Genomic DNA, 14,924 nt, shown 5'->3' on the forward strand with positions numbered 1-14,924 from the left:
TTACTTTCTTTAGGCTATCAATGGATTGATTCAATTTTCTTATAAAATTAATCAAAACATTACTTTAGCTATTCCAGCCAGCTGGATATAATAAGTCTACGGATTTTAGAAAGTCGATTTGTTACTGCTCTTGAAATAGCCCCACTGAAACTCTGGATACGTCTCCTAATTATTCTTTCAGAAATAGAACAGTTAATTACTCAACCGATTTCTATAAACTGGTTGTGAAGATAACCATTTCTTTGGATTAAGTGGGAAAACCTGAGGGCTATTGACATTCTGGGACTCCGGACAGCCCTGTGGTGAGAGCAGGGTTCATAGTAAGCTCTCAGAGAACGTCCTTACTCCACACTGTGAGCGAGGCTGTGGCGTTCACAGAGGCCTCGGTGTTGGCTGCGTAGCAGGTATAGTTGCCAGCATCCTGGGTGAAGACGGGGGCTATCCTCAGCCCCCCGGATTCCAGCAGCATGAACCGAGGAATCCGGACAGAGCCACTGGCCAGGATGTGGTTCCCTGAAAGCAGAAGAGGAAAGAGGAACATTAGAGGCCCAGCAGCTCGCCGGGAAGGAGAGGGATGGCAGCAGCTGGCGAGACCATCCTCCAATCACAGGGAACATCCTGTGCGCAAAACAGCTGCCATGATTCCCTCACATCACTGAGGATCGCGAGCGCCGGAGACATGGTAGCTTCCCGGCACTGTGAGATTCTGTTAGACAGGTTCTGAGCTGCGTACGGAATACTGGCCTTCAGGCGACTGCTTTCATGCTCACTTCACAACCAGGGCTTAACATCCAGGAGCCCCTGTGCACAGAAGACGCTTGCCGAGGGCTTACGTAGAGGGCAGCCATATTTATGTGGCTATTACTATCCTGTAATTCCCACTGAGTTTGCTAATTAAAAAACAAACTGTATGTGTGTAAGGCAGTGGCTCTCAACTTTTCTAAAGTCGTGACCCTTTAATACAGTTTGTCATGTTGTAGTGATTCTCAACCATAAAGCTATTTTCATTGCTACTTCATAACCGTAATTTTGCTACTGTTATGAACTATAACTCAAATACCCGTGTTTTCTGATGGCTATGAGTGACCCCTGTGAAAAGACCATTTGATCCCCAAAGGGGTCATGACCCACAGGTTGGGGAACACTGGTGTTTGGGGTTTGTGTGTATGTGTGTGTGTGTGCGGATGCCCATGTGTGTATGTACAGGTTCACATGTAAATGGTGTGCATGTATGTAAAGGCTGTCCTTTTCGTTTGAGACAGGGTTTATGGCTAGGAACTGGGGTTTACTAACTTAGCTAGACTGTCTGGCCAACAAGCCCCCAGGATTTCCTGTCTCTGCCTCCCCCGGGCCAGGATGACACATACACAGCTTTTTACATGGGTACCAGGGACTGAACTCGAGTCTTCATGCTTACATCACAGACACTTTCCTGACTGAACCATTCCCCCAGTTCCCAAGTTTTCCAGACTCCTGGGGTCCCCGTCTCGTTCACGCGGTACCCTTGCATCTACTTCCTGGCACGGGCATCCCATATATGTTACTGGGTCTTCATTGAACAACTGAGTGAGAAGGAAAGGCAACACAGCCGACGTCCAGTGTCTTCCACACCAGCGACATCGCTCAGAGACACCTGCCTTTCTTCCACGTGATGGCGGGTTTGGGAGCCCCGGACACCTCACACCTCAGGACAGCCGTCATCCCGTCAGTAACTGTGGTGTCCACTGGACGCTGGGTGAAGGCAGGAGCAATATCTGTGGGGAGGAGTTGACAGTGAGCTGTGGCACCGCCCCCGGGAAGCCAGCTGGAGGTTGCACTGATCTTGCAGGACCAATCAGAAGGAAAGATGCCATGTCAAAACCAACAGTCCTTCTGGAGCAGCTCTCGCTTTGTGCTATGGGTCTCCCAGGAGTCACCGGGCCCTGCTTGGTGTCTAAAGGGGAGTGGATGCCCCGTGTGGCCTTCAGGGGCCCAGGAAGCCTGTTTATCGACAGAAAACAGCTTCATTGTTTAGGTGACAGACCGTGTCAACTGTAGAATGACGTGTCCACACTTCAAGGGCATCCTGAATGCTGAAATACATGTTTAAGAACTCCTGCTCTCGGGGACAGGTATGCAGTGTGAGGGCCTCCCAAGTAAGAGGAACATGACAGGGGTGTGCTGGAAGACAGTGCAGCCGACACCCCAGTCTTTTCACACCAGCCGCCCTGCTGCAGTGCCACCTGCCTGTTTTCCACGCGATGGGAGGGTCTGGGGGGTGGGGATCCGGGCACCTCGAGTGCACTCCCGCACGGGCTATGCATTCTGTGCCAGGTAGCTGTGACATAGATCCTGCCCTCCTAAGACTACAGCATCCATTTCCAGACCCTTCAAAGAAGACAAACAAGCCCAAACTACCCAGTCGGTCTCTGCCTCAGACACCCTGGCCACAGCGGCAAGATAGGTCTTAAATCATTCTAACGGATGCAGGCGCAGTTTCTGGCTTAAACACCCAATGTTATTCCCACTGCTCAGAGAAAGGTTGGTGCCCTGTACTCTGCCATGGAGGGCAAATGTGACTCCTGGCCAGGGTCAAGGACAGTGAGCTCCCGGTTTACCAAACCACACACACACAGTTTAGGATCCTGGCCACTTCTCCACACAGCACAGGGAACCACCAGCCCCATGTACCCGAGGCCACACTCCTTAGTGGCATGCACACCTGTGATATCAGCGCTTTGCCTCTGAAAGGGCAAACCTGAAAGGTGCAATTCCATAACCACTAAATTCCATTTCATTTCAGAAGAACAATGTTACGGCTGCGGGAGATTAGAAAGAAAACCTGCAGATACTGAGAGAACCTGCACTTTTATTTTATTTTTCAAAGACAGGGTGCCAAGGTATTTCCGCTAATGGGATAATAAAAGAAACCCACAAAAGAACTATAATTGTTCAATAAAACTAAAGTAGAGAATGAATACTTTTTAAATGGAGAAGAAAAAAGATCAAAAGAAAAAGATTAGTGGCGTGCCATGCACTTGATAGTCTTTCTGATTCTGTTCAGAGCATGCGAGTATTGGGTTGGGGGTGGGTTGGAAATGTTTTCCTACTTGTCTAAAAAGAGAGATTAAAAACAAACAAACAAACAAACAAACAAACAAACAAACAAACACCAAAACCATCTCCGCCCCAAAGAGCAAGCCTCACAGGTGTGATAGTGCATGGGTCTCCCTCATCTCAGGAGCTGACAGGATGCTACTGCCCCACATGTGGGCAGAGCGGGGAGCGCAGACCTGAAGGCTGGCCATGCCGACACGTGTTACTCACTGGTCACATCCAGGTAGGTGTGGGTCTGGATCTCCCCTCCTTCGTTGCTGGCAAAGCACTGGAAGATTCCGGAGTCTTCAGGGCTCAGCTTCTGGATGTGTAAGCCTCCGCTGGGGTGCACTCTGTACCTTGGGTTCTGGAGCTTGCTGAGGGGGACGGCATCTTTGTACCACTGGAGGGTGGGGAGGGGAACCCCTGGATAGGAATAGAGGGGAGCATTATACTCCAGGAGCTCTCTGCAGGAGGGGAAAGGCCACGTGGCTTCAGAGCCTCATGAGGCAGCCCTCTCGCACCATGCTCCATCTACTGGGACACTTCCTCATCTTACATGAGGAAACCCACTCTGGGCACTCTGGAGAGGAAGAAGGAATAAGCAAGGGCCACGGGTCCTCCCCACGCTCACCCGAGGACCCCGGGTTTGCACTCATTTGGACAGCTTTCAATTGTAACGGCCTTTGAGTTTAGGACAGGGTTGATGGCTTGGAAGGCTGGTCCAGGGTCACTGGAGCGTCTAGACTAGGTTGACTGAAGGGAAGACCCTCCCTGGATGTGGACAGTACCATCCCACCGGCTGGGCTCCTTAACTGAGTAGAAACAGAAAGTGAGCTGAGCAGCAGCGCTCACTTCCCTCTGCTTCCTGACTGTGAACACATCATGCTCTTGGCTGCCATGCTTTCCCTGCCACGATGGACTGGCCTCTCACACTGCCGGCCACTTAGTCACAGGCAATGAAACGAGTCGCTAATGTAACGGGAAAGTTCATAACACGGCACCAAAGGCTGTGAAGACTGGACAGGTTTGTCCGTAACTCTTGCCAGGCACACGGCAAGCAGGCACCGCAAGCAGCAACAGAGCAGGGGCAGGGGACACTTCAAACACCTCCGAGTCATGTGAATCAGCAGATGTCAACGACCTTAAGACATCTGTATTGCTGGGGGAGTGACCCGGAAACCTTGGGATGCCCTTAACGATGGTGGGAACATATAAGGTGTCAGCTTGTGGGCACTGAAGAAGTTGCTTTGTCTCTCCAAGAGCCTCGTGACTTCAGGAAGAGGGGGTGCAGGAGGTCCTGTCCTGCACCTCAAGAGCTAAGCAAGCTGAAAACATGGTAGGGTACTAGACTAGAAGGACTTGGGGACCAGACAGCCTCAGAACCAGAGCCCTGCCTAGCTTTCCCTTCTCTGCCTGTGTTATGTCAGTGAGAAGCAAAGCCTGGCTTCCATGTGGACATTAAGACCTGGATGGTGTATGCACGGGGCGGCCTGCAGCCTAAGCAGCAGGTGTGGACTGTAAAGCCCATCTTCTCCATGGTGGCAGTCAGGGCACAGAGCCTAGGGCTCTGAACAATGGCAATGCATTGCCGGGGCAGCCCAGTCCTGAGTACGGAACATTTGAGCCCTCTACTCAAAGCTTTTGTGCATGGCTAGTGGAATACAGTGTCCTGGGGAATATCTCTGACCTTCCTGAAGTCCAGGAGGACCATACCTAAGACAGAGGAGAGAACTGGGTGTGTAAGAGGCTCTACAAGAGAGAACCAGCCCAAACCTTTATGGCATAAACTCCAGAAACACATTGTGAGCAGTATCCTGGGGAGATACTAAGATTTAGTTCCAGAGTTCAGGTGCTTTTGGTCCTCAGTTTCCCTAGATAAAAATCATCTTTTGTGTTGTTGGTTGGTTGGTTGGTTTTAAGAAAAAATCTTGCTACATAGCCCAGGATGGCCTTGAACTCTTGGCCTTTTTGATTCTGCCTCCTGAGTTCTGGGATTATAGGCACGTGCCTCCAGGCTGGGCATCTTGAATCAGATTAAAGTTTTAAAAAACACGTTTTGCCATGATTCCAAAAGGCTTACGCAGACTCCAGTCTCAGCGTAGGTGGGTGGAGAAGGCCCATTTGAATGAATGTCCCCTAATGTCGGGAGCATTCCAGATGATGTGTTCCCAGGCAGCTCTTTCCCTTAATTACGTCTCCTGTCACCTCTCATTAAATCAGGACAACTTTTTAAAATCCATTTCAAGGTAAAAGCATACGCAATTCATGTAAAACTGCATAATGGTGATTACATGATGTAGCTCACAGGGGACCTCCTCCCCGCCCTCTGCCCCCCCCCCCGCAACTTCCCATGCAGTGCGTTTCATTGCCAGAGTTAAGAGAAAGCTGTAAATCACATGATGGCAGAGCAGCATCCTGGAAAGACCTGTTCAATACACATTTGCAAGTCTGTGCTTAACAGTTTCCCCTGCAGAAATTATGCAAAGGAGGGAGCATTCTCCTGACGGAGGGAGAGTGTTAAGATTGTCATTTATTGAAGAATAATAGTTACTACATGGGAGGGTGGGAGTGTTTCTTTGGGGGCAATTTAATGTCACACGGGAACCGTGTGCCCCGGAGCAGCAGCAGCGAATGCACTTGTTTCTAAAATATAGACTTCGCATGCATAGCTTTTCATCCACAGAGCTGCGTCTCACCGGCGGCGGCTGCCGCAGCGGGAGGAAGAGCACAAAGCCACCGCAATGTGGAGAAGTGTCTCCAGTCCACGCCGGAGCCATTCCCCTCTGCTCCTCCTCTGCGGCTGAGGAGAGCAGACACGCAGAGTGTTTTAGAGAGGGAGCATGGCGGGGTGACGGGGAGTGGGAACCAGGGGCTGCTCGTCTTTTGGCAAAGTGCAGGTGTGATGTGAATCACTGGAAGGGACTTCCGGTCAGAGGCGACTCTGCGTTTACCAAGAGCTGCTGTGAGCCACACGCCGCCTGTTTTAGAACTGAAGAGTGGGATGGCATGGTTGAATCCAGGGAGGTGGGTCTGCTTTAAGTCCTACACATTAGTCTCAGGGTGTCTGACTGTCGTGGCCGGAGCACTGCCCAAGGACCAGGTTTTTAACTTGTGCTGCAATGCTCCATGAATCCAGTATTTGGTGAGCAGCTTCGACGTGCCAGACACCTAGTGACAATTTTCCAGTAGGCGTCCTGTTTAATCTTGGAGGCTCACTTAACCGTGCTTCCTCTGAAGCAAGGTTTCAACTGCGTAGAGAGAGGTGACATCTCTCTTGTAAAACTGGAACACTCACCAAACTGCTAGTGTGGGGAATAAATCAGCCTGGTCTGCTTTTCAGTACGAGGTAAGGATCATCAGAGCCACAGACAAGCAGGAGGCACTAGTCCCCTGTCTTCCCTAACTAGCTGCTCGTATCTGCTTGCTCAGGTGCTGCCGGTTCATGTGGGGTTGAAAGGTCACAGGCAGTCAGCCTCATGCCTAAGCCTACAGCTCAGAAACAGAGACAGTCTCCAGCCCAGGACCAATTGGATGGGGAGTCCAGTATTTTTTTTTTTCCTTTCCTATAGGGTGATGCCAGCCTTTGCAAGATCGTAAAATAAACTGCTCCACTTTCACCACTCTGGCTCTCCAGCACTCTCATTATGAAGCGAGGGTCCTTGTTTCTCACAAAAGCAAAGCTTCCCTCCCAGTGGAGGGAAACCATGTTTATGATGCCAGGTCTAAGCAGACAGGAGAAGAGCCTTTTTGTATGTGGTTTTGGTAACAGATTACCTTGCAAAGCCTATGGAATGTGTGCACGTGTGTGTGTGTGTGTGTGTGTGTGCATTTGTGAACATGCATGTGAGAATTTGTGTGTGTGTGTGTGTGTTTGCGCGTGTGCATAGTGGAAGGGAGCAGTGTTATGTAACTCTCTATGCAACCATATGGTAAAGTCATGGACAGGATGATGGGTACAATGAGCCACAAGGAGAAAGGTACAATGACACAGAGATAAAGGGCAGAAAGGTAGGAATATCTCCTGTTCAAAAAAAAAAAAAATTAATGCTGGGGCCAGGATGAAGCTTGGTTGGCAGAGCGCTCGGCTGACAGAGAGCTCGGCTGATGTGTGCATCCGAGTTCCATCCGCAACACTGTATAAGCCTGGTGTGGTAGCTCACACCTGTAATCCAGCACTTGAGAGGTAGAGGCAGGAGGATCACGACACGCTCAAGGTCCTATGTAGCTGCTTGGCTACACAGAGTGTTTGAAGTCAGCCTGGGTTATATGGACCCTGTCTAAAAATTTATTAACTAAGTAATTAATAATAAAAACTCTCCTCTTCTTGAGGATGGATGGCTGTGGGCCCCAGTCCTCATCTCCTGGTGGATGGAGACGGGTATCCTGAGAGCCACAGTCTTAGATCCACACACTCTGGGAACTCAGGGAGGGGAGTCACAGGGTCTCTTGGGCAGACAAGGGGCAAGGGCTTCCTTCTCTTCTCCCCCTTCTTGGGGATAAGTAGGTATTACATCTTTCCACCCCTGGGTTGCTCTGCAGAAAGCAAGGGAGCAAGATCTTCACAACTGTGACTTTCTTCAGCAAGGGGACAGGCTGCTCCCTGGGCCCAGCATCCACTGTTCCCAACCTTCCTGCTCACTGTCCCGGAAGGCTTTAGAGGCTTCCTGGTCATTCACTGTCATTCACCATGGTCCCCACTGGGGTCCCATACTTACCCATGGCTCGACATGGGATGTCCACAGTTTCTTCCACTTCACCTAACATCCGACTCTCCGGCTCGGCAGTGAAGTAGGGCGGCTCTTTAAACAAGGAAAAGAAAACAGCCCCTAAGTCAAGGTGTTGTAGTGTAGACATGAAATGTCCTTCATAGGCACATGTGACCTTGGTGCCTAGGTAGCAGCACTGTGAAGGAAGTTGTGCTGCCCCTAAGGGGGGAGCCCTGCTGGAGGAAGTGAGCTCCAGGGGCTGTCTTGAAGCTTTGCAGCCATACCTCTCTTTCTGCTTACTCTCTGCTTCCAGAGTCTGAGTACAATGCCAGCAGCCAGCATTCTGTCGGGCCACCATGCCTTCCCTGCCTGTTCTCATTCCTTCCCTATCATCTGAAACCGTGGGCCAAAGTAAATCCTTTCTCCCTTCAGTTGCTCTTGTGGGACCATTTTATCATAGCAGTGAGAAAGTAACAGCACAAGAAGGATGTCAGGGACCACAGTGTGTTCTCTCTCTTATGCGTGGTGTGCGTTTGCGTGTGTGTGTGTGTGTGTGTGTGTATAGGACACAGTTCAATGTCAAATGTCCTTTTCAGCTGCCCTTCACTTTATATTTTGAGGCAGGGTCTCTCACTGAATCTGAAGCTGGACATGAATCCTCCTGCCTCACCCTCCTCTACCCTAAGACTGCAGGTGTGCAAGGCCACGGCTGGCTTTTTATGTGCGTGCTGGGGCCTGAACTCAGGTCCTCCTGTATATGTGGCAAGTGCTTTATTGACTGAGCTGTTACCTTATTCCCCGATCTGAGCTCTTAGATTTGCTTTTCTGAACATGTCACCATTACTAACCATCACACCCACACACTCAAATTTGGGGAGCAGCAGGCAAAGGCCATTTATATTCCAAGGTTTCGGAAAGCAAATTGCAAGTCAGGGCCATGGCTACTTTTCAGTTTACAGGCTTGAAATCATGGAATATCTTAATTCACATTTTAGAAAGGGCATCCCAAGAGCTTCATAAAGGTATATTTACAGCACAGTGCTTTATGGGCTAGTTTGCCTCCATATCTAAGCTAAACACCAACCAAGAGGCATGTTGAATGGCCCTATAACAAGGGGCCAGGCCTGTATCAAGAACAGTGCAGCCTATTAACTTATTTTTTTTCCTAAGTCTTAGCAGTTCTCCTCCAAAACATAAATTTAATACTTCGATGGAATGCAAAACAATAGCGGCTGTGGGGGTGGGGACAGAGCTTCCAATTCCCCTTGAGCAGGGAGGGAAAGCAGGGAATGTTTCTATTCTCTAGCCTCTCCCCTTGTGTGGGCAAGAGGAAATAGCAGTTGTGTGAGACAATGAGTTTCCTTGAAGAGTAAATTGCAATATTTTTCGCAGTTTATTCAGCAGAATCCAGCAGAGGCCCGGCCAGGCCCGGGAGCATTAAGGCGGCAGCCATGCTTCATTATCACGATGACAAAGGCTCCTGTGTTCACTTTCTGCGTGATAATTAATTTCTGGAGACATCTCCTCTTCATTGTAATAGTGTTAAATGCTGATAATAAGGCTTGGTGTGTCTCCTGTATTGACTACATCTTTAAAAAAAGAGCACACACACACAAAACAAACAAACAAACAAACAAAACCATGGTGGGACCTAAAGCGGGTAAAGAGCTGAAAACATACCAGTTCCAAGAAAAGACTGCAGGTTTCTGAATGGGCCGAAAGTGGGTATCAGCTCTGTAGTTACCTGGGCCTCCTGATCAGAAGCGCCTGCCCCCGCTATCCACCTGCACTGTGGAGACAGCTGTGGGCTCACCAGATGGGAGCAGAACCCTCCGGTAGCTGTCTCATGACTAGAGCGGGCCGGGAGACGAGCTGTGAAGATCTGAAGCTTCCCCGTTCCTAGCTGGTCTCTGCACACACATATATTCCCCACTGAGCCGCGTCTCTCTGATCAATAGTAACGCTAGCAGCACTATTTATGTTCTAACTCCGCAGCGGTACAGCCTGTCGAGGACCTTACGCACAGGTCACGGCCCATATTCATCAGTGGATGCTAAAGTCAATAGCTACCATCATGAGCTGATTAAAGGGATGTGAGGGCAAAAGGGAAAAAATTAAGTTAAATATCAACATTTGCTCAAGATTAATTACAGTCTCCATTTCCTCGGTCAAACATTCTATTTTTAGATAACTGCAAAGTTCCATGCAGTTGCAAGACACAAGATGGGAAAAGCCCATATGTACTTTCCTCAGTTTACCCTGGGGAACTCTGTCCTCACAAGGTAACAGCTATAGCCATCTTCACCAAAGCACCTGTGACTTCCCCAAGACATCCTCAGGTGCCTGTTGACACTCCCCAGTAGAAGGGGGAAGCAGGTCATTACACCCTTGTCTGAGATTTCAGCCCCCTGCACCTCCCAGCTAGCGGCATGTAATTCTGCCCCAGCTAAACATGGTCTCTTGGTTGTGAGAGGTGACAGAGTGGAAAGTTAATGGAAGTGGGGCCCCCATCTGTGTGGCCATGGGGGAGTTGCCATTCACAATAGCATGTTTTTTGCTGAGGTGGTCAACCTTGCTCCTGTGAGGACCCCTCACCTATGTCCTGTGAGTAACCCGGAAGCTTATCAGCTCATTAAGCTAGACCTTGTGTGTTGCCTGCCCTGGGGTGTAGAGCTTGTTTATGTCTTCCGGAGTCCCCCTGGAAATGCTTCCTAAACGAAATCTGATCATGTCACCCCTGTGGTCAGCAGAGTTTATCTGCACTGCCCCTTCATGCTCCTGCTTGTGTGTGCGTGTACATGTGTTTGGTTCCATGCACAGTAAGCATACATGTGGGGTCATGTGTCTACACACCAGTGGAACACAGAATGCTCCTTCATCCTGACCCCCATGTCCGGCCCAGGGACAACCCCCCCCACTTTTGTTAGTTTTTCATTTTAAGAATGTTTATGTAAACAAGTATTGCTGCGTGCCACCTTGGAAGTGGCTGTCCTCACTCTGTGTCCAATAGGAGACAGAATTTAGAACATATACACATACACACCACGGATGCTCAGCAATTCCAGGACCACAGTACGGTGGTTTGAATAAGAATGGCTCCCTCCCATGAGCTCATTTATTTGAATGCTTGATTCCCATTTGGTGGAACTATTTGGGAAGGATTAAGAGGTGTGGCCTAGTTAGAGGAGGTGTGTCCTTGAGGGCAGGCTTTGAGGTTTCAAAAGCCTCCCATCACCTCCAATCAGCTCCCCAGACTTGTGCTTTTGGATCAGGGTGTGAGGAAGTTCTGAGCTGCTCCTCCAAGAGCCGCCTGCCTGCTACCACACTCCCTGCCACGACGGCCACGGACTCACCACCTGAAACTGAGCCCCTCCCCAATAAGCCCTTTTTAAAAATAAGTTGTGTTGGTCATGGGGTCTTTGCACAGCATTAAAAGTTTAGTAAGAAGCCTAGGTGCTATGTATAACCTCAGCTTCCGCCTGGGCTGGGGATGGAATCAGCGAGTCCACACAGTGTCCTGGGGATGGCCATGCAGGAGGGGATGTCACTCATCTCAGACAGAGGCCAGGTAGCTATGGTGCACATCACACAGCCAGACGGATACCTCTCTCGCCCAGGTGGGGAAGGGTGGCCTAGAGACACCAGGAAACTCTGTGACCCTCCCGAGCAGCCTGATGTGCTATGTGAGCTGACAGGCATTAGAGCTGTCACAGCGACACAGGCCTCTTCACAGCACTTCTTCAACAGCCCCCCCCCCCCCCCGCTGCCTGTTTCCACACAGTCTGCAGGATGAGGATTGGGCCGCAGAGAGACACTCTGAGGACAGTCACCTAAGGCACACGTCTTTTTTTTTTACCACTTGACCTTCCAAGGGCAACTGGGTGGGGCTGTGTCTGGGCAAATGGGAGACTCTTTGAGAATGTCCAGGTGGCACAGGCTAATGAACTATTGCATGCTGGCCACAGCTGTATCCATTAAGACCAGGGATCAAAACGGACACCTCCATCTTTAGAAACAAGATGGAGACCTCGGAAGAAGACCTGGGTGAAATCAGAACAAAGACAAAACCAGCACAGGTGTCCTACAGGTGGCCCAGCAGTGGTATCAGAACCAGAGTTAGGGTCCCTCCTAGGCAGCCTCAAACTGGGGCCTTGTTTGAATTCCCCACATGCCAGCCTGCTAGGGGCCTGAAGCAGAGCTTCTGGCTAGCAGAGCCAGCCTGAGCGGAGGCAGTCGGCACACACCCAGGCCTCGATGTACAGCCCTCAGGCTTGGTGGCAGATTCCACCTGAGTCCCAGGTTCATTCTTTGCAGTACACTTCCCACGTTGACTTCCCTTCCCTCTAGAGGTTCAGCTCTGGTGCTATCCTGTGCCTCTGTCTGCAGCCACTGTCCGAACTGAGTGCCTTGTCCACTGGAATGGTCCCAAGGATGGCTAAGCAGATCTCCTGGAATCTGCACACTGCATGTGACTTGATGAACCTTGCAGGCAGGATAAAGGTCACCAGTCTTAAAATGGAAGGGGTGAGAGTGGCTGGGGCTAATGCCATGAGCCAGAACAGAGCAGGACTGTTTCTAGGAGGACTCAGGAGAGGCGAGAGGCAGGGCGGATGAAGATGGAAGGAATAAAGAAAGGGAGAAAGGGGTGAGGAGGAGGGAGGGGGGAGGAAGGAAGTAGGAAAGGAGAGGGAAAGACAGACGGTAGGAAGGAGGAATGGGGAAGGGGAGGCTGGTTAGGGGGGACAGAAGGAGGAATCAAGGGAAGAGGGAAGGAAGGAGAGAGGGAGTAGACACAGAGATACAAACAGCTAGTAGGTGCTCAGTGCCAGTTGCAGAACGGCTGCTCATCTGTGACACTGTGCCAGCCACTATGAGCACCTCTGTTTCAAAACAGCATTTGGATTTCCGAGTGATCTGTGTTCAGGGAGTCAGAATAGCTTTGCAAGAAACAACAGAGTTCTCTGCAATGGTGGTTGCCTTGGTCAATCTTCATCATCTGCTTGACTGGATTTAGAATTGCCATGAAAACGTGCTTTTGGGAGTGTCCACGAGGATATTCCCCGAGAGGTTTTGCTGAAGCAGAGACAGACTCTGAATGTGTGTGGTTGGCGCCATTCCCTAGGCTGGGGCCGGGCTAGATTTAGAGCGGAAAGCAGGCTGGGCACTGCATCCATGTCTGTCTGCTCCCCCACTGTGGATGCCATGTGACCAGCCACCTCACGCTCCTGCTGCCACGCTTTGCCCAGCATGATGGGCATTCCACATCGTGAGCAAGAGAAAAACCCTCTTCCTTAAGACGCTGTGGTCAGTTATTTCTTTCTCATAACAACGAGAAAAGTAACTAATACAGCCACTCCCTGCTCCCAGTGCCAGGGTGGGTGTGAAGGAACCCTGTGCAGACTGGTAGGGGCGGGCCCAGAACAGCTGGGCTTCCTGCAGGCCATGCTAAATCTGTCAGTAGGGAGGAGAAGATGCACAATGTCCCCCATACTGACCAAGACGCTGCCACTGGTAAGTCACGGTCCTAGTTTCCTTTCTGGTGCTGTGATAAAACGCCCCAACTAAAAGCAACTTGGCGGAGATGGGATTTATCTTAGCTCACAATTCCAGGTCGCAGTCCACCATAGCAAGGAAGAACAGGTGGCAGGGGACAGCTCCTTGCGTCACGTCTACAGTCAGGACCAGAGACAACTGCGCGCATGTGTAGTTCTTAGATGCATCTGTGATTGACGGACACTGGCATAGAGCCCTAAAAGAACCCCTTGACTCTAACTACCTGGGAGAAGTAAAGGGTCTGCGCCCCCTCTATGCACTAACCTTTTCTTTCTCCTACTTAAGGTTGGGGGGTTGGTGGAAGGGAGGTAGAGGCTGAAACACCCGAAAGTAGAGTTTTTAAGAAGACCACTACAGGTGGCTTTCCGCTAGCGTCACGCTGGCAGCTAAAGCTAAGCATCCCAGGTGTCATCCTTTGTGGTATCCAGAAGAAGGCACCGAATGCTTCCACGGGTGGTGCGAGCATCGTGGCTGTCAGTGCGAAGAGAGTGTGATGCGTACCCTCGTTAACATGACATACATCCTCGATAGCCAGCGCGGTGTAACGCACGCTACGGCAGTCATGCCAGCAGCACTCGGAATCGTCCGTTCACCATTTCTGGGGTGAGCTTGCCTCATTGCCCCGCCACGGTATGCGCCAGTAGCCTTATCTACCGCCCCTCCATGTCAGGGATTGGAACCAAGGCCAAGGACACCAGAGACCCTCATTAAAGCCAGTCAGCAGTGCAGTTAGACGTGAGCCCTGAAGCCTGTGCTTATAGCACACGGCCACCTACTGTGCTGTCATGTGCCAACTGCCACAGAGCGCAGCTGAGAGAGGCCCTTGCACAGTGACTTCCGGAAGGTTCTCGAAGGATACCTAACCTCATGGACAAGCAAGCTTGCCAGAAGCTAAAGAATAGACGGCCAAGGTCAGTCACAGACAGCTGCTCAGAGCCCGAGGGCATACCCAGGGGTTGCCTCCCCTGACACAGGGCCCAGACACGGGATGCAGAGGCAGAGACTGTGCCCCCAAGGTGCTGGAAGTCAGAGGCAAGGCCTGTTGCAGGCCATGTGCGCTCTCCAGCAGGGCACAAGAGTGCTGGCAGTAGCCAAGCCTGTAGTCTAGCTGCAGATGCAGGGGCAGGGCTTTTCCTTCATGGCAGCCCATTGCTTCCCGCCCACCATGGTAGGCACAGTGGTGGCACAGTGGGGACTCCATGTACCACAGCAAGTCAGAGACTCACCAGCTGGAAGCCCTCATAGCAGAGGTCAGGAGGAGAGAAGCCCAGTCACAGGGACAGCAGGACCATGGAGCTGTGAGGAGTTGGGGGACAGGCCTCTGGGGTCTGCAGGGTGGGCGCCAGGCACCCTCCATCTATCAGAGCCTGGATTCCTGTTTCGACTACAGGAATTGAGCAATCCAACCAGAAGCGGACTGGCAGCATCAACAGCTGCCACCGTCTGTCTCGTCTCATCCGCGTGGAATTGGAAGGCAATTCCTCTCTGCACTCATTCATCTGCATGCTCATATCAATAGCTCTCTGCCCAGCTCTGCTGGTGACAGCCTGGGAGATTGGTCACGCTTCCCTAGCGGTGGCAGGGCGT

At 51.0% G+C, this 14,924-nt stretch overlaps 1 protein-coding gene across 1 annotated transcript in view; it reads right to left on the reverse strand.

The window, feature by feature from the left end:
- LOC129670104 (protein sidekick-1-like) overlaps positions 1 to 14,924 on the reverse strand; it is a gene marked incomplete at its 5' end in the record, with an annotated part of 897,806 nt that overhangs the window by 224,482 nt on the left and 658,400 nt on the right. Inside the window, 4 exons of the mRNA XM_055598542.1 lie at positions 346 to 513; positions 1,638 to 1,754; positions 3,307 to 3,501; positions 7,794 to 7,877. Coding sequence (XP_055454517.1) covers positions 346 to 513; positions 1,638 to 1,754; positions 3,307 to 3,501; positions 7,794 to 7,877 — 564 coding nt within the window. The remainder of the gene's footprint in view (positions 1 to 345; positions 514 to 1,637; positions 1,755 to 3,306; positions 3,502 to 7,793; positions 7,878 to 14,924) is intronic.

This window comes from Psammomys obesus, unplaced genomic scaffold, assembly GCF_907164565.1.
Source record: "Psammomys obesus unplaced genomic scaffold, mPsaObe1.curated_primary_1811, whole genome shotgun sequence".
NCBI lineage: Eukaryota > Metazoa > Chordata > Mammalia > Rodentia > Muridae > Psammomys > Psammomys obesus.